Source organism: Vanessa cardui, chromosome 18 (genome assembly GCF_905220365.1).
Source record: "Vanessa cardui chromosome 18, ilVanCard2.1, whole genome shotgun sequence".
Classification (NCBI taxonomy): domain Eukaryota; kingdom Metazoa; phylum Arthropoda; class Insecta; order Lepidoptera; family Nymphalidae; genus Vanessa; species Vanessa cardui.
The window spans coordinates 8,894,184-8,914,766 of record NC_061140.1 but is presented as its reverse complement, the minus strand read 5'-3'; the positions used below and the strand labels follow the sequence as shown (position 1 = coordinate 8,914,766).

The 20,583-nt window shown below is 33.4% G+C and overlaps 1 protein-coding gene across 1 annotated transcript in view; it reads left to right on the top strand.

Moving 5' to 3' along the window:
- LOC124537221 (ceramide transfer protein) overlaps window positions 1-20,583 on the top strand; it is a 40,800-nt gene that overhangs the window by 10,331 nt on the left and 9,886 nt on the right. Inside the window, exon 7 of the mRNA XM_047113980.1 lies at window positions 19,418-19,600. Coding sequence (XP_046969936.1) covers window positions 19,418-19,600 — 183 coding nt within the window. The remainder of the gene's footprint in view (window positions 1-19,417; window positions 19,601-20,583) is intronic.

Sequence of the window (20,583 nt, the reverse complement as noted above, 5' to 3'; positions counted from 1 at the left end):
AGTAAGTTGTTTTTAAAAAAAATGAAGTCTTAATTGTTCTTCAAACTTCTATGGAACAATTCGTAAAACGTCATAAAATAGTGTAAGTAATTATACGATGTATATCGCGATACGCGGTCTATATGTTCTTTGTATATTATAGATTTGTAACAAACAGTCTCAGCGAGATAAGAACTGAAAGGTGATTACGGATTCTCGTTGAGCGTTATAAAGGTTTCTATTGTAAGACATCAGAAATAAATATTTGTTGACAACGATAAGTAACTAGTTCACGGAAACGTAATGACATATTGATATGCACGCTACGTAGATGTGTTACGTGTTGCAGAGATGTTGGTGAAATTCGTGTTACGGCTTACTTCATGGACGTTCGTCACTTGTTTTCGTTTCCAACCTTCATTTACATTCTGACAATAATTAGTCAATACTATGTTTTTAAATTATTTTGTAAGTTCTACTTTATTTATCTCTGTCAAAAAACTGGATAGTAAAATTAGGCTGAATAATTTTATACTTTGGTCAAATGCTGGACAATTAAAAAAAAAGTTTAATATGAGTACTGTGAATGCTATGCATTATGTTATGTAAGATTATTTGTACGTAATCATTATACGGTTACAGCATAATGATCTTAAAAGATTGTTCATGAATTTTCAAGGTACATTCGATTGGCATTCAAAAATTAATCACGGTCAGTGAAAACGTTTATAAAGTTTTAAGGACTTTTAGTCTTATACCATAACTCGTAAAAGAAAAAAAAAGAAGTATGCACTTTTAATCACACGTTTGACATTTATGACGTATAAAGTCATTTTAGCGATCTCGTTAAAATGCTGTGATCATCTGTTCTAAATTTAAAAAATGACTCCGAACGGTCTCTGATAAAGCTGAATGTATTATAAAGAATTCAATTATTCATGTCCGAATCGTTTTATGTGTAACTGATTCACGAAGGTACTGTTTATGATGAATGTAGCGAGTTCGTAATGAATAAATGCAAACATGCCTGTTTCATGAGGCTGTGACGTCATTTTCAATTTATAGCTTCACATTCGTGAGGTTTCATGATAAGGACGGGAATTTAAATTAAGTCTCGTATATTATATATATGTATGTCCTATACAATGTCTGTGATGTATCTGTTGTTACTGTTTTTACGCTGATTTAGCTTTATTAGTCATCATTCAAGCTGGTACGATTATATATGTATATTGAATGAATTTAATTGAATTGTAACAAAATTAATATACTTAAACGAAATCAATGTAATATACATTATATTCTGTTTATATTTATCGATTTTTTTTTGATACGAGAACATGAAATTTCTCATTTCACGCCAATAATCTTAATTTAAAGCGTTAAAAGCGCTTTATTTCTTTTATTATTTATCTGTTATAAAACGCGCTGCATCTTCTAGTATAATTAATATTAGTTGTTTAAAATAGTGCGATTTGTACCAGAAGGACATTAGTATTAAAAATATAAACGGTGAAGTTATTAAACCATTTCGATTTGATCGGTTCACGGTTAATAAATACGTTAGCAGGCTGGTATCGTTGCGAAAATGTGAGATAGTACGTGCCGTGTGCCGGTTAAGTGACGTGACCGAGAAAGAAAAATGCATACAATATTACGAGTCGACCTTTCTTCATATCTCGAAGTATATCGGCCTTTTTTTTGTGCAGCGGTTCTGGAAACATGTCGTCGACAGACCCTCTGATATAGATCGTTTTATTTTTTTTTTATTTTGCTAAACGTTCCAATTTCAAAAAAAAGCTTTCTTATCGCCTTCGACTATAACGGTTAGAAAGCTTTGTTTAGATATGTGATGTTTTTCTTCGGTACCTTAAGAAATATTTTGTTGTATTCAGATGTTTTATAATTAAATTTGTTTTCATTGTGAATGATAGGTATTTAATAATTGTTACGTCATGATTATTAAAACCGGCCAAATCGGACTCGTGTACGAAGGGTTCCGTACGAACCTATAAGAACGGTAAAAAAATCATCTCCGTTGTATGCATCTTTAAATAGATATATCATTTTATTCTGATTTTTAGTAACTGTCTAACTATTATGATATATAAGATGCAGCCTGGTGACTGACATACGGATAGCGGAGTCTTATTAATATGGTTCTTTTACCCTTTGGGTATGGAACCCTATTTAAGTCTAAAAGTGCAAGTAAGTAAACAAATTTGTAATTTTATGCATAAGTTTCAGCGAATTATGTTTCATTGTGAAATTCAATCGCTCTTCAATATCCGGTTTGTATGATAAAAGTGTACATCGGTAATGTATTTATTCCATGAAGGACAATATGAATAGATAATTCGTTTCAGGGGTCTGAAAGAACATACTTTGTGTCACATTCATGGAATATTAAAAACTGACTTGTATTTAGTTAGTATTATAATGAGTGTATTCGTTAATTTGTTTTATAGTCGTATAGAATGTTTTACAAATATTGATGATAGTGTGCGTTAAGTTTCGATTTTGTCTCGACTTATTAGCCCTACGTCATAGAATTTTAATAATTAAAGAAAGTAGTTATTGAACCGTGTCTGGTTTTAATTAAAAACATATCAATATCATTACATAGTATAAAACAAAGTCGCTTACTGCTGTCTGTCCCTATGTATGCGTATATCTTTAAAATTACGCAACGGATTTTGATGCGATTTTTTAAGAGATAGTGATTCGAGAGGAGTGTTTTTGTATATATTGATTATAGCAAATTTAGTATCAGAATTGCACAAGTGCGAAGCCGGGGCTGATCGCTAGTTGCTAATATTACAAAGAGTTAAAAATTGTTTGTTTTTACGTAGGGAATTAATGGTTAAAATCGAAATAATATTTTTTCAACTGGTCCAACATTGTTCCTGACTGATATATAGTATACATTAAATATTATATCGTATTTTTTATTAATAACTTGCACTCGTGCGAAGCCCTTAGTTGGTATACAATTTTTGCATTAAGTGTTGTTGATAACGTTAACAATGTAAAAATGTTTTGTTTCGATATTCAAATAATTTCATTTAAAAAAATATATTTGTATATACACAATTGTTTGGAGAAAGGCTTTAGGCATTTTAGATAAACATCATACACGTGATAAAAAAAATACACTCTTTAATATAACTGTATGAGTGTGTGTGTTCTTTACAGTGATTGTGTATTTTTATTTATTTAGTAGTGAACTTGTAAAATCGGGGAAGATATAAAGTTCAATGAACGACGGATCTTATTAGAGATAGGTTGACGTCGGTAGATATGCTTAGTACCAGGCGTAATACGATAGCTTCGCAATGAACAGGTTTCTGGCACTGAGCCTAGGTCGGTCAGGCAGATGTGGAGTGTACTTGATACTTGTTTAAAGGCAAGGCGACGTGATATCGTCTGCTTTTACTACCTAAGGTCATATTGAAAACTTTATGTATGAAAAAATAACTTTTATAATTCGTATTTAGTTGAACCGATTTGATGTTTATCAGTTTAATTATTTATTAGTTCAAATGTATGTATGAACAAGATACATACGTCATACATACATCCATTTTTTGTTTGTATTGGCTTTTATATGTGCCAAGAGGATTCATACATACATCATTAACTGAAATACAGAATTGACAAGATAAAGATTAAAAGTGTTACAACAATATTATAGGTGATAACTAAATGTACAATAACGCAAAGAAATTTACAGTACAAATAAAAAAGAAGTAATATAAATACAAAAAAAAACATACAACTTTTTTAAATTCGAAATTTGAATTTAAAAAAATCACGAGAAATAAAAGTATCACGTGGATAGTTATGTCCTGTATATATGCTCTTTGGTTTTTCCGAGTTACATAGTTACCTACATTAAAACGTAAAACTAACACTTTTTAATGATAGTGACATATATTATTTCTTATAGTCACGTTTCGTAGATGATTTCATGATTGCTATCTAAATTCCATCAATAAATTCTACAATGTAGTAATCATACAAAACAAATAAAATCCAATAGTTAAACCAATTAGAGCTGAGAGGGCCCAGTGGTTACAGCGCGTGCATATTACCGATGATTGCGGGTTCAAACCCAGACAAGCACCACTATATATATGTGCTTAATTTGTGTTTATAATTCATCTCGTGCTCGGCGGTGAAGGAAAATATGTGAGGAAACCTGCATGTGTCTAATTTCATCGAAATTCTGCCACGCGTGCATTCCACCAACCCGCATTGGAACAGCGTGGTGGTACATGTTCCAAAATCTCTCCTTAATGGAAGAGGAGGCCTTATCCCAGCAGTGGGAAATTTACAAGCTTTTACTTTACTCTTTAGATTGGACAAGTTAAAATAAGCTCAGTCTTTTAGGTAAGCGTCATCATTTTTTTTATTGGAACTGTCTAATTGCGTTTTCTCGCGATGTGAATTGATTTCGCAAGGCTATAATGTGTTTATATTTTAAAAATCTCCGTCGACGTTATTTTACTAAGTTGTATATGTGTATATAATGATTTTAAGACGAATTTAAAAACTCGTCAATTGCTAATATATGAGTGATATATCTTACACATGCACATAATATACAGGGTTATTGGTAATTTATTTAAATATTTACAAATATCCAGTGTTTATTCGTTTTTATAAATCAGAAGAAAAAAAATAGAATTTTATTGATATTTTTTTCTATACAAATTTTTGAAGTTGCATTTTTGACAAATCTTAAAAAAAGCTAAAAAACGCAATAAAAATTATTGCAAATATTCACCCCTATCACCTCCTAACGGATATACGTCGAATTACCAATAACCCTGTATATGTATTATAACAATATATTGAGATTAATTGATTTTCGTATTCTGATTTAGTATAAAGATTCAAAATTTTATGTGGAGCATTTAATCTCTGAACTAATATATTGCTCGATGTAATCTTAAAATCAGTGTTCTTTGTGATGTTTGAAACAAATAGCTGAAGCGTGATGGCATTGACTTGTCATGGTTGAGCTTTAATAAATCAATAAGCCCTTCGTGCCAATCGCGAACGTTTGCACCCTTGCTAATATTCATTTATTTTTTATAGATATACAGAGAGGGATACAATAAGGTTCTGCATAAACCATTTACATTGTACGCGTATACCTTTTACGCGTTTGATTTGAACAAAAAACTACTATTGCAGCCCAAGTTACTCCTTGTTATATCAGTTATCGGCCAGTGAAAGTCCCGTCAAAATCGGTCCAGCCGTTCCAGCGATTAGCCGGAACAAATAAACAGTTAAAAATTGTAAAAAATGGTATTTTGGTATATGTACCGTGTACACATACATGCATTGAGTAAAAAAGGGCTATTTTAATATTACAAACAGACACACCAATTTTATTATATTCAGTATATAAGTCATTGGTTTACGCAGCGCGAACTTTTTTTATATAATGTAAGGGCAAATGTGCCACTTTATGTTAAGTTGTCACCATCAGACATTGGTGTTGTAGATATTAACCGTTCCTTACATCACGAATGCGCCACCAACCATTTGTACTCAGATGTTATGTTCGTTTTGCATGTAGTTACACTAGTTCCTAGTCCCTTCAAAACGGTATGATACAAAGTACCTGCTGGTGGCAAAGTGCTTATTGAGAGAGCTTCAACATTCATCATCATAAGTATATGTATCAGCTAATAAAACAAAAAAATACTGAATTATAGTTTTAAAAAATTCTCATTAATCACTATATCCAATGGTAAAAACCATATGAAAATCAGTTCGCTAGTTTTAGAGTTGATTGAGCACAGATGGATATACGTAGCAGGGCAATTTATTTTATACCATGTAGTGATTTACGCTACTGGCAATTCGATTCGATATCTATAGCGAATACGACATAAATCTTTACAAACATTAGCATCGAATGGGTAACGACCATTTGCGACTTCATATAAGGTAACAATAAACATCTGGCATAACAATCGCCGTGCAACATAATAAATTCTATATTTCAATTGAACATGATTATACACTATATATAATGAAGGCCTTGTGGTACTGCCTAGCTTATAAAGTTACAGATCTCTTGGGCTCAAATCCCGGGACGGGTCAATGACCGGTTGTTTTTTTTATTGAGTAGCTCAATAGCACCCTTGACCTCGGAATGCAAGTAAGTCTTAAGCATGAACTCTATACGGCGCTGTCGGATTATGTGATTAAGGTTATCGAGAATGCGCTCGTATTGGTGACCGCATTTGACTACTGTATGCACAGTCGGGGTAAGAAAAGGTTAGTCAGTCAGTAATCTGTTTTACCGATCGAAAATGATATATATGGCAATGGTTAGATGTTTAGATTCGAAAGGTGCTAAGAGTTTCAGACTTGATAAAGGAATAGATTTGAAAACTGACGAAGGTTTTCTTACTCTGACTGTACATATGTGATGGATGTGGTCACCCATGAGATGATGACTGTGGTGACCGTAATCGGTAAGGGGGACATCATCATTATCGTCATCATATCGACTATAACACTCAAGAAGTCGTTATAGGAGAAAAGTGTGTATGTGTTTGTTTTGGTTTTTTGAGTGGAATCTGAATGCATATGTTTCTAATAAATTGACCTTTGTGAAACGACGATTTATTCGTTTTGCAATTGACTTAGAACGTTATATTATAGTAGTTTTTCTTTATTATAATTTTCAAAGTTTCAATTTATTTGTGAATGTTTATTTATTGATTTATTCGACTTATATGTACCTAGGTATTATCTATGTGCCTACTCGTATTTCGTAGAGACTAAGTACAATATAATTAAATAAATTAAGTTTCCGCTTATTAATAATAGAATTAAAACACATTGATTATTCATACTGGAGCATTCCCGATATTTTGATAATATTTCAATTTTTTTATTAATCTCTTTTTTTTAGGGAATACAGGCATAAGACCTCTTTGTATACCAATCATCAACGTAATATTTTAAGATAATTTGTAAATATATTCATATTCAAAGCGAGCAAAGCCGAGATTAAACAGCTAGTAAAAATATAACGAAACATCACAAAGACGAATGAACTGCAAAATAATACGAACTGTTCAATATGGAAGATCGTAATAAAATTGATTATATAGTCTAGTAGGTATTTTGTATTCTCAATGGTGAGTAATATGTGGAATTTGCCATGTATTGTTTAACAATTCAGCATTTTAGTGTATACAATATACCTACAATGTTTATATTGTTAAGTTAGTGATATTTTTATAAGTAATTCGTTGTTTTAAATCTTTACTTTCTGTGATCTGTGATCGAAAATAATTATATTGGATACTTAATTTAAATTTGAGTGACATGATGAGTTGTATCGTTCTATGTAAATGTTGATGCTTATTCAGTGTCAGATTTAACGTTTGACCCTCCCCAGGGCACTGTATAAGTGTAGATATGTAAGCGGTGTTACTCGCTCAAAATGTATATAACTTTATAGTACACATTCTTTCAGCTGCCATTTTATCCCATTCATAGTTTGATTGATTCGCAATGCAAAGTCGCTCTCTTCTCACCCTTAAGAGATTTACAAACAACAGTCAAAGTATTTCCTTATCAAATTTGATCGATATCGGTTCAGCGATAGGCAGAGTTACTTTCACATTTATTATATTAGTATATACAACAACAACAACATCAGCCTGTAAATTCCCACTGCTGGGCTAAAGACCTCCTCTCCGTTTGAAGAGAAGGTTTGAAACATACCACGCTGTTCCAATGCGGTTTGGTGAAATACACATTAGCAGAATTTCTATGAAATTTGTCCCATGCAGGTTTTCCTCACGATGTTTTCCTTCACCGCTGAGCACGAGATGAATTATAAAGACAAATTAAGCACATAAATCAGCGGTGCCTGCCTGGGTTTGAACCCGCAATCATCGGTTAAGATGCACGCGTTCTTACCACTGGGCCATCTCGACTCATATTAGTATATTTATTTTAAATTCTTAAAAATAACAAGTCTTTACATACTCGTGGTCCGTGTCGAATATGTTTCTTTTATTTGATGGCGTTGATGATCAGATGGTAAGGAAGCTGCCTGGAAATATTTATTTCTTTCCATTTAGTAACACAATCAATATTTCAGGATTACAAATATGCTTTCTGTGGTTATATTTGCATAGTATAAGACCTCTTTACTATTGTGCGCCAGTTGTCTTATTTCAACTTGGTCCGTTAGTATCTCGTGTGCGTCAAATCTTGCAAACGAATTTTAAAATAGTTCCACCCAACCGTTTGAGTTGAAACTGCACACGTTTTAGTTTAATGACGATACATACGAAATGATTGTATTTTCTTAATACGCTGCTAAAGTTTTTTTCGGAATGAAGTACGTAAGTAGACGATCAATTGGGCCACCTGATGGTCAGTGCTTATCATTGCCTATAAGCATTCGTACTTATGTAAGAAATTAATCATTCCTTACAACATCAATGTGCCACCAAATTTGGCACCTAAGATGTTATCGCCCTGATTGCCTTTAGTGGCACCGGGTTATTCCTTCGACAGAATACACGATGAACGGGTGGTACCTACGATGGTAAAACAGAAGCTTTTTTCGTGTTCTGTTTTTAATTATTTTATTATGATTCTCAATATTATGATTTTTCTATGGTTTGTGGTCGCAATCAATGTTAGTACGAAATCTGTTATGTATCAAATATTCGCTACAGCGACCTGCCTAGTTCGTAAATATTATATACAGTTTTCATAGCAACAATAACCTTCGTCTAACAGTCATTCGGCGCGGATATAGGTCAGGTGAGTCCATGATCTTTTTCACATAGTTGTAACAAGTCGAATTCCACATAGTAACGGAGGGTGCGCCGTGACGTCACCAGCGCCAATATCAGCTAAGACAGCTAGGGTATGACCACCCTTTGTTACGACAGACGACTTATACAATAGTATAGGTCTACGTGTTAAATAGAGCCCTCGTTCCCTGTTGTTTATTCGTTTTCTCTCGGCTTTTGATGTTGAATCGAATCGCATTGTCTGATGTTATGTTGGCGGCGATGTAAACTGGCGGCGGGTACGTCTGAGATATTTTATGTTTTCACTGTTTATAAATTCGGCGGTGTAATGTTTGTTGTGTTCGGAATGTGGGATCTTCAATAACAATGCTGTTGCTTGGTGTATTTGGGTTAAATTTCCTTAAAATTAAACAAGCGCTCTTATTTAATTTTTCGTACCTACTTATAGTACTTTGATCGAATAAAAACTTCTCATAGTGACGCAGACTTGTCACAGTGAATTAGTTTCCACATGTCTTTTGCTAAATCCATATTTATATTTTAATGGATAATTAGTGTTGCATATCGTTAGTCCAGTATCGATTAGTCTATCGATAGTATTGTCACGTGTCAATTCAATCAATAGTATCGATAATATCGATAGCTGCCTGTGGGCAATACTATTGATACTATCGATGGAATTGCAAAAACCATTACTTTCAAATTAAACTATCCATAGTGTCGTTTTGATCAATGCTTTGGATATCCTGAATAGTCTTCGAGGTCAACTATCGATAGTCAAACTATCGATAGTTCTACAACACAAGTGTTATATAGTTCGAATGGTTGAACTGGCTAACCTTAGCAACTATCGGTTCGATATAAGTAATTCGTTTTGCGTTTGATGGCTCGTTGATTGGGTCAGGATATAACTTAACGCTACGAGCTCGGCGGATTGGTAATTTGTCAATTAAATATTAATTAATGATGCAGGTATGTATCTGTTCAGCAAATTGAAAGTGAGTGAAAGCTCGGGATAGATCCAGTTCGAAATAAATTTAATTATATCAACAGTGTTGGAGAAAAAATTGCGCCCTGGGTTATTAAGGCCAGCGCTGGCAAAGCCATAGCTGGCTAAGTGCGGCTACTAGGAATCACAGGATTGCAATAGTAAAATGAAATATTTGTATGAGGTTTTTTCGAAAAAATAAAATTGTTCAAATGTTCGATACGATACTTTTATAAAAATGTTGTGTTTAGTAATAGTTTAATACACACGATATGTTACGTTATATTTAACCTATTAATAGCATAAGCCCATTTTGTGATTTCGTCCCTGTGATTATAGAACGATAGCACGTAAAAGATCGGTTACGATCCCATTTTGAAGAGTATCAGCCTTAAATTTGCAGGTAATACAATAACACTTTACTAAATTGTAAGAATTTTAGAAATAATTCGTTTTAGAGAGCAAGAAAATGTACTGGCCGGATAGAGAGCAGCGTCATGGCTGTTTAAAAAAAAAGGTAAAACGTGCGAACAGACGCCGTCAGTTTACAATGTAATGAAGTCAAAATAAAATCTGTCATAGGTTTCGAAATTTGTAAAAATCTGTTGAATAAACGCTGAGTTTGGCATGCGACCCATTAGTTAAGTTTAAGTTGAAGACCTATAGTTCTGTCTGGGTTAGGTACAACAGTACTTAGAATTGTTGTGTTCCAGTTTAAAGTACAAGCAAGCCAATTTAACTAGGCATAAGGGACATAACCTCTCAGTTCTCAAAATCGGCGGCGCCTTGATAATGTCAGGAATGGTTAATATTTTTAATAGCACTAATATCTTTGGGCCGTGATGATCACTGGCCATCAGGTGGCCTATTTGCGCGTCCACATATCTTTATTTTATTTATTTATATCAATACATCAATATATATACATCAATATCCCACATATTAAAAAACTTAGGTACAACTACAAAACTTTTAAAACAATTTCTTAGATTTTATGAGTGACCATTTATATTAATTATAGATATACATATAATTTGCTTAAAACCTTATTGACTATTTTAAGAGTTAATACATTACAAAAGAAATTATGAAATGAAAATTAACCTAACTTAACGGGTTAACTTTCAATACATACACAAAAATCTTATTTTTTTTTTTTTAAACTTTTATGGTAGCAGTTTAAGTAAATCTTTATGAGTAATGAGGGAAAAAGTTTAAGGTTATTCGATTTGATTGTTTATATGTACAGTGCTAACTCTCAACTTCCTATAGCGTAATAATTAGTACTATTTGGTTTGTTAACCTTAAAATCCATCCATCGATACACTCCAATAGTACAACAGTCGTTCTCTATTACGTTGTAATACGTTCATATTCGAGCTGAGATGGCCCAGTGGTTAGAACGCGTGCATCTTAACCGATGATTGCGGGTTCGAACCCAGGCAAGCACCACTATATATATGTGCTTAATTTGTGTTTATAATTCGTCTCGTGCTCGGCGGTGAAGGAAAACATCGTGAGGAAACCTGCATGTGTCTAATTTCATCGAAATTCTGCCACATGTGCATTCCACCAACCCGCATTGGAACAGCGTGGTGGATTATGTTCCAAACCCTCTCCTCTCTTACTTTTCGTTCATATTGCGCTGTCTGTTTGTATTAATCTATACTTCTATTCTAATATTATGAATGTGAAAGTCACTCTGTCTGTATGTCGTTTTTTCAAGACCAAACCACTGAACCGAATTTAATGAAATTTCGTATGAAGCAAACATGAACTCAAAGAAAGGATACTTAGAAAGGATACTACTTTTTTTGCCTAACACATGGCAACTAATACGCGAGAGAAGTTGCGGGCAACTACTAGTTATCTATATTATTACTGAAATAATATAAAAATGTTTATTAAAAAATATACTATACATTCCAAGGATATTAGGATATAAGAAAATACAAAAACTGGGTTAAAATATGACACACAAAGCTAACAAAACTGTAAATATTACAAAAATATTGTACAAATATTAAAAAAATACATTTTATTAAGGTAACTTTTATTACTCCTTCTAGACATAGGTAAGTTATTAAATACATAAAGTGGGCATTTTACTATAAGGCGTTTTGTTAGGCCGAACCTAACCAGAGACAGCCGGTACATTTTGTAAGTAAAAACTCGAAACGCTTATATTATAGGATACACGTATCAAAATGGAACCGTAAGTTGGTTGTCAATGTTTCATGACTGAGAAATGACTTCTTACATAATTGCGGTGTTGAAAACCATAACGAAGAAAAATCTTGTTTTGAGTTTCGTTGTAAAGAGTTTACTCTGTATCATGTTTCTGACGCGAAAATAAAACGTTTCTGACGCAAGCACGATCAATCACCTGTACTGAGATTCAGGTGTTTTTATTTTTGCTAGGAATTCAATAGTCAGTATTTCGGTCTACAGATTAAAAATTCTTTAAAACAGATTAAAAACTCATCAACAGTTCATAGAAAGTTAGCGAATACTATTTTTAAATTATATATATCCCGTCTGTGATTTTATATCGACCAATGATTGACGTGACGAAAAACGTGACGAAAGGTGATTATATTATGATAAAATGTGAGTGTTATTGATTCATTACTACACAGTTATAATTTATATTTGTATTAGTAAAAATAAACATCATCATTCTGAGATTGTTAGTGTAAAGTTACCTGGTTTTTATTTATTTGTGCCAAGAGGGTACCGATTATTTCGCAAATTAAACTACATTACCACAGATCAAATTCAATGATATAATGTTAGGTACATTATTAGTAGATGTTATGCCAAAGTCACAGAATAAAAAAAACATTAGTGTTAATTGTAAGCTTTTGTTTTTCGAATGTGGTTACATCAGAGCGGTTCTAATGTGCTAGTTCGCTCCAATCCTTCACAGAGAATGATTCTTTGTTTACAACGGCATTAGTTTTATAAAGCTAATGGTGTTATTTAACCTTGGTTGTACACATCGAACGCTGTTGTATAAATCCAAATGTTTATCATTCAATAGCAGAAATAGACTGACTTTTACGATACGTTCTCCCGGAAAATTAAATTGATAAGCATTACTGTGTTTGATTGTTATAAATTTAATAGAGAGATAAGTTAAAGATTGTTTCAGTAACAGTTATTTACTGGGTTTGTGTAAATTGGAGATTCCACTCACAAATTGATTTACCGCCAAACAGTAATACTTTTTTTATTGCTTGTTCCTGATTGAAAGGCGAGTCAGTTAATGGAATTATAGGCACGAGGTAGGGTTAGATCTTATATCGCGTATTTGCTGGAGCATTGACGGCCTATAAAGTGTCTGAACTCATAGATCGAACGTCAATCTTATCATATCTTTCTCTTTCCAAATTAAGTTTTTAAAAGGAAGTTGTGTCATAAACTACATAATAATTTATTCGTTGAGTTTCATGGGTATGTATTCTTATATATCTTTCAAAAATCCAACTCAAAAAAAATTTGTTTAATAACGTCGCGACGCAACAAGAGGCGAACACGTTCACTGCCGCTGATTTCACTTTCACTATAATTGTTACTTTTGTTTTTATTACAAGTGCTTATATGAATATTATGACGGGTTAACCATATGATTTTTTTTTATATAATCTGTGGTCACGGTTTGGTTTTTTTTTTGAGAATTTTTCATGATATTTTAGAGTAAAAATGTTTCATATTAAATTCCGATACTATACGAAAGGATGTTCTCGGAAATGAGGGGAAAGGTAGCAAGAGTAATGATTAGGTAGTGTTGTAATTTTTATCTTATTACCAGCGTTTTGAGATTATTACGTCATTTGTTTACGAGTAATTGTTCAATTAAGGTGAAAAAAAGACTGTAAAAGAAGAAAAAAAGAACATTTAATTCGGTTCTAGACCAATACAGTTATTTAATTAAATTAAAATAAATAAATGATAGTGAAAAAATAATGTTGAAAGAAAACACAGTGGAGTTAAATAATAAAAAAATTGAATATTTAAATATTTATTACAACACATGGCTCGACGGTCCTTTGAGTTTGAATAGATGCATCGTATCACGGGCTTTGCTCTGCATTGTTCGGATGCATAGCTTAATTGATCCCTTAGGCGCTATTAACGAGGACGAGGGATGCGTGGTCATTGTTCAAATCGTACTGTGTACGGGCTTTCAAAGTAAATTTAAATTTAGAATTATTAATATAAATTTCCAGTCAGCAGTACTTTAAAACCGCTATTTTTAAATCCAATACAACTGTATGTGAACTATACAATTGAGAAACGTCAACTTTGAATCTTTGACATTGACAATACCGAAAGTACTTTTTTAATGAGCCCATGAATGAAGCTTAGATCTCGCTATTTTCAGTCCTATAACGTAACTACGAGACGGTGTCTGCAAACGAGTCTGACAAATACACCCAGACAATAAACTAGCTGCTCGTTCCGATATTGTACGAGGAAAATTTATACCAATTTAACCCTCCCATTTACTGCCATTAAGTTGAAATTTAGAGAAATCCTTTCTTAGGGGATGCTTACGTTATAAGATAAACATGTTTCATATTTTGGCTTTCTAGACTTAATTTTGGCTGTGCGTCAGTCAGTTAGTTGGGACAAACGATTTTACAAGGATTTATTTATTTATTAATTTTATAGGATCACCAACAGATATGACAATAGTATTACAAATTTTATATATACTTAAATTTTAGTATCATCATTACATAGTATAAAACAAAGTTGCTTATCATTGTCTGTCCCTATGTATGCTTCGATCTTTCAAATTACGCAACGGATTTTGATTCGGTTTTTTTTTAACAGATAGAGTGATTCGAGAGGAAGGTTTTTGTATATAATACATGGTCAATATAGTAAAGAAACAATAAAATATCTGTAGTATACTTTAGTATCAGCATTGCACCCGTTCGAAGCCGGGGCGGGCCGGGCGGTCTAGTATGTAATACAATAGTAGGGATATAACTATAGTAACAAACACACGTAACAGACTGTGACAAGGTAAGTCTATAAACCTCTGCTGTTCCTAAGGGAGTCATGGTTGGATATCGAAACATGTCAATTGCCTTTCATGGGGTGTGGCGTTGACGTCATCGTCGGGGTAAATGTCTCGGGCACGCCACCTCGGGGCGTGACGATTTACCCTTGGAATACCATCGAATGTAAAAAGAAATACTGATTTTATTATTTGGAATTTTAACAAGTTATGAATAATTTTGTATGAGATTTCTTATGCGTGGGTTGTATATAGATTATTTTCAAGTTTTTGAGTTGGCTTTTTTTGCATCTTTTTCGATGATCGCGGGTTCAACTCCAGGCAAGTGCTACTAAATTTCAATATGCTTAATTTGTGTTTATAAATAATCTCGTGGTCGCTAGTGAAGGAAAACATCGTGAGGAAACGTCCATGAGTCAAATTTCAACGAAATTGTGCCGTATATGTATTCTCTGACCCGCATTGGAGCAGCGTGATGTAAAAAGCTCCACACTTTGAGCAAGCCTTAGCCCAGCCGTGGGTAACTTTTGCCATTACTGGTTTCCCCGCGCCTAGACCTGCGTTTACTTAGATGCTAGGTATCCTATGTCCATTCGTTACACATTTCATGCAAAATTTCATTATGACAAGAGTCAATGTAACAGAAAATATGAACTATTAACTCTAAGATATATACTCAATTTCGCATTTATAGATAGTATTACTAAGGATTTATCACGGAAACTTTATTACTACTACTACTACGTTGTTTTATCAATAATAAAAATTATCATCCCCGCTTTATATGATACAAATGTTAACTCATATTAGGTTATTTTTGTTAATAATCAATCGATTAAAATTATGCATGTGTAGCGTCAGCATGACACACATCGTTATCTTCAATAATGTATTCCAAAGGGTTAGGAGCGTTGGAACGGAAGCACTGTGATAAATAATAATAACACACTTTACACAAACTCTATTTATTACATTGTATAAAAATTATAAATTATTATATGATAATTTACTAGATTTTTTTTTGAGACAACATCACATACATTACTCTGATTCCAATATAAGTAGCTAAAGCACTTGTGTTGTGGAAAATCAGGAGTTACGACGCTACCACAAACACCCAGACCCAAGACAACACAGAAAACTAATGATAATCTAAATCGACTCAGCCGGGAATCGAACCCAGGACCTCGGAGTGGCGTACCCATGAAAACCGGTGCACACAACACTCGACCACGGAGGTCGTATTTATGTAGATATGTCTCGTGGTTAAGTATTACTGTTATTTACATCAGTTTACTCGTTTAATATGAGGTATTTCCAGTATAACAATCATCTTTTACTTTCACTATCCGTGATCTGTGATAATAGATAGCGGTAAAATCTAATTATTATAGAGTACGTAATCGAGTGCATCTCATCAAGTAAAAAGTCCAGTTAGCCGAAAAATTAAAGTGAATCGATAGAATATATCCACACTGTCAGACCATCCATTGAGTTACTGAACATTGTACGAAATATTAATGTTTCTTATCAATGTCGGAGTCGAGAGAGGAGTCGAGATGGCCCAGTGGTTAGACACGTGCATCTTAACCAATGATTGCGGGTTCAAACCCAGGCAAGCACCGCTGATTCATGTGCTTAATTTGTCTTTATAATTCATCTCGTGCTCAGCGGTGAAGGAAAACATCGCGAGGAAACCTGCATGTGACAAATTTCATAGAAATTCTGCCACATGTGTATACCACCAACCCGCATTGGAATAGCGTGGTGGAATATGTTCCAAACATTCTCCTTAAAGGGAGAGGAGGCCTTTAGCCCAGTAGTGGGAATTTACAGGCTGTTGTAGTTGTTGTTGTTATCATTGTCAATTCTTCAGTAAATATGAGAACTAATCTTGAGATAATATTGTTGTAATCAAAATGTAGTATTATTGCCGTCAGTATTATTCTTTCAGACTTGGTTTGGAGATTAATTATCTAACCGCGGTATGACAACGTCGCTGCGGGTTTATATATCAGCTTGTAGAATTACATCCCACGTATTATAACGTAGTATACAAAGAGATACATTTTAAACACAAATGAAGTTCTGAATATTCGAAGTCCATGGTCCTGAATGATCTTCGATTAGGATGCAAGTGACTTAGCCGTGATCTAGTTGTTTTAAGTATATGTTACATTTGTATCGTAATAATTTAAATTAAGTAATAAAAGGTTTAATTATGTTCAAAGATCTTTTCGAAGTTTACCGTATAGCGTACTTCTGTTACCGGGTCTTATTTAATTAATTTATTGTAAATTTGTTTGTTTAACTGATAATAATTTTAAATATCTGTACTAATATCTTATGTATATATTATAAATGTGAAAGAAACTCTCGTTATCTGTCTGTTACTTTTTCATTGAACCGAATTTTATGGGTATAAAGCAACCTTGAACTATAAAGAATCCTTTCTTATATAGGCTACGCTTTTATTACTAACACCTGACGACACAACTAAAGCGCGGGTGACAACTAGTTTTTAGGGTTCCGTACCCAAAGCGTAAAACCTGCACCACAGTTTTATACTATCGCAGTTATGTTCGTTCATATCTTGTTTTTGTTCTATGTGTTGCTTAAATAAATAAATAATTATTATATTATAATTATTATAACTATGATTCTGCTGTCCGTCTGTCTGTCTCCAAGCTGTATTTCATGAACCGTGATAAAATTAGACACTTGAATGTTCACAAATTTTCATAAAGATGTAGTTCTGTTGCCGCTTTAACAAGAAATACTAAAAAACAGAATAAAATAAACATTTGAGTTTATAATACAAAAGGTTTTTTGCCGTTTTTATAGTGAACTGTGCGCAACTCTTCGTGCGCGACTCGTACTCCCATTTGCCGATTTTTTTATTATATATTATTCTTTCTCATATATATTTTTTTCTCTGTCTAATATATATTTTTTTATTATAAATATTTTTACATTTTAAACATATCCTTCACCCGCAAAAATCCATAAGCAATACAATTGTGTAACAATCTGCTACAGTACTGAATCAGTACTGATATAAATAGTACTGATCGAAATGCGCTTACGTTCTCGTTTAGTTTATTTGGTAAAATAGATCTTATTTCTGCTAGATATGACTATAATACAAAGTAATATATGAAAACAAACGAAGATTTATGCGCTATTTCTAAATGAATATTACGTGTTGTCTAAAAACGTGCAGAACGTTAATGATTTAATTGAAATAAATAGCTCTCTGAATAGACCCATCAAATCTAGAGTCTTGAGAATTTATCATTCTTAATACAATAAACGTAAAGTAACTCAGTCCGTCTGTTTGTGACATCATCGTGACAGATTCACTAAATATTCAACTTGGTGATAGGACTTTGTGCTAGCCCGTCTGGATAGGTACTACCCATCTTATCAGTTATACTACCGCCAAACAACAGTACTCAGTATTGTTGTGTTCCGTTTTGAAGGGTGAGTGAGCGTGAGTGAGTGTAACTACAGGCACAAGGGACACAACATGTTAGTTCCCAAGGTTGGTGGCGTCTTGACGACGTAAGGAATAGTTAATATTTCTTATAGCGTTATTGTCTATGGGTGATGGTGACCACATATCATCAGATGGACCATATCGGCGGCCAACATATTCTATTAAAAAAAAAATCACGAAATGTCACTTAAATCTGAATTGTGATTGGTCGATAACGGATGACGCAATCGACGACCAATATTCATATTGGTCAGTATTCATACAGATTAGTAAATCTGACATTGATTAGCATTTCAGAAAATGGGCGGTGTAAATTAAATAATTGTAAATCGTACATCGTACGCTAAAAATTCATCGTCCTTAGGCAAATGTAGGTCATCGTCGCGTCGTTCAGAATTAATTGTGTTACTCTACGCTCTACTATGATTAGACTTTCTATGGTTGTGCATGTGCGAATTGGAATTATGTATTTGATAACCAGCTCATACATGATTGCTTAACAAAGTGAAGATTATGAACGAATCGCTTATGATTTACGAAATCAAAAATCATTGTTTTTTTGTTTAAATTGTCGTCTTAGTTTCGTACTGTTATTTATTCTGTGAATTCGATATCTCTGTAAAGGTTTTTAAAATATTTTTGTTGTTGTTGTAATATTTTGGAATTAGAATGAAGTTACTCGTTTTTTTTTTTGTAATTTCGATGCAATGTCTATTATATATAATTCACATTACTTGGTGGTAGGGTTTTGTACAAGCCCGTCTGGGTAGGTACCCAGGAAGGGTAAGTGAGTCAGTGTAACTACTAGCACAAGGGACGTAACATCTCAGTTCCCGAGGTTGTTGGCGTAGTGACGATGAAAGGAAATGTTAATATTTCTTACAGCGTTATTGTCTATTGGCGGTGGTGATCATTTACCATCAGGTGGCCAAATGCTCGTCCGCCAACTAATAGCATAAATAAAACACAATATATAATAAATAAGGAATATGTTCCAAACCTTCTCTACAAAGGGAGAGAAGGCCTTTAGCCCAGCATCGGGAATTTACAGGCTGCTGTTGTCGTTGTTATTGCTGATGTAATTAACCAATGAAATTTGTTTTTCGTAGGAAGGGCCGCACTCGACACTACCGGACGACGAGTTCTACGATGCGGTGGAGACGGGCTTTGACAAGATGGAAGAGGAGCGGTGCGCGAGAGTCGCTCCGCCCGCTGAGGTCACGCGAGACGAGGTCGAGCTGCCGCCGCCGGCCATCGACAACCGACTAACCGTGCACTCCTTGTGGCCAGAGGTAAACTTCTCATTTATCTATATTAATATTATAAATGTGAAAGAAACTGTCGGTCGGTGAAGATTTCGGTAGAATCTACTTTTCGAACCGGTAGTAGCTTCACTTAATTTGTTAAATGACGATTCAAAAGTGCTTGTAAAAGCCCACTTGAATAAAGTATATTTTGATTTTGATTGATTTTGATTTTTTTGGTCTGTCTGTCTATCGCACAGTTTCACACCCAAAACGATGAATCGAATTTGGTATGAAGAAAACTTTGACTCAAACAAAGGACACAGGCTACTTTTTTTGCGTAACACATGAAAACCAAAACCCTAAAACGAGAGCTCGAGCGACTACTAGTTTAAAATATTTTGTCGTATCTTGACTCTTATTACGCATATATTTAACGATTCCATTTAATATTGCCATACTGAAAAATGCAGTGATTTATAATTTACGTTCCTTTTTTTTTAGTGAACTTCATAACAGTCTACATATTATTCTGTTCATATATTCTTTAAATAGAAATGTTTTTATGGGTAGCATAGTCTAATAAATAAATGAGACACTTATATAAAAAGACCCATCATTAAAAACAGTCACAATTATAGTATTGATTATAGCAATTATTAAATGATAACTTTGTAATATAATAACAATGAATGAATGATAAAAATAACCTCGCTCATTTGAAATATGTTTCATTTAATTTGGTACATTCATATCTACTAGTAGACAGTACATCATTATTGATTAATAATGTATTGTGTTACTTTATATTTAGAATAGACATATTTAGTACACATTTAAAAATTAAAAACCGTATTGCCTTCTATTTTTCAAAAATCTGAGCGCCGAGATGGCCCAGTGGTAAGAACGCGTACATCTTAATTGATGATTGCGGGTTCAAACTCAGGCACGCACCACTTGATTTTCATGTGCTTAATTTTTGTTTATAATATAATTTATCTCGAGTTCGATGGTGAAGGATAACATCGCGA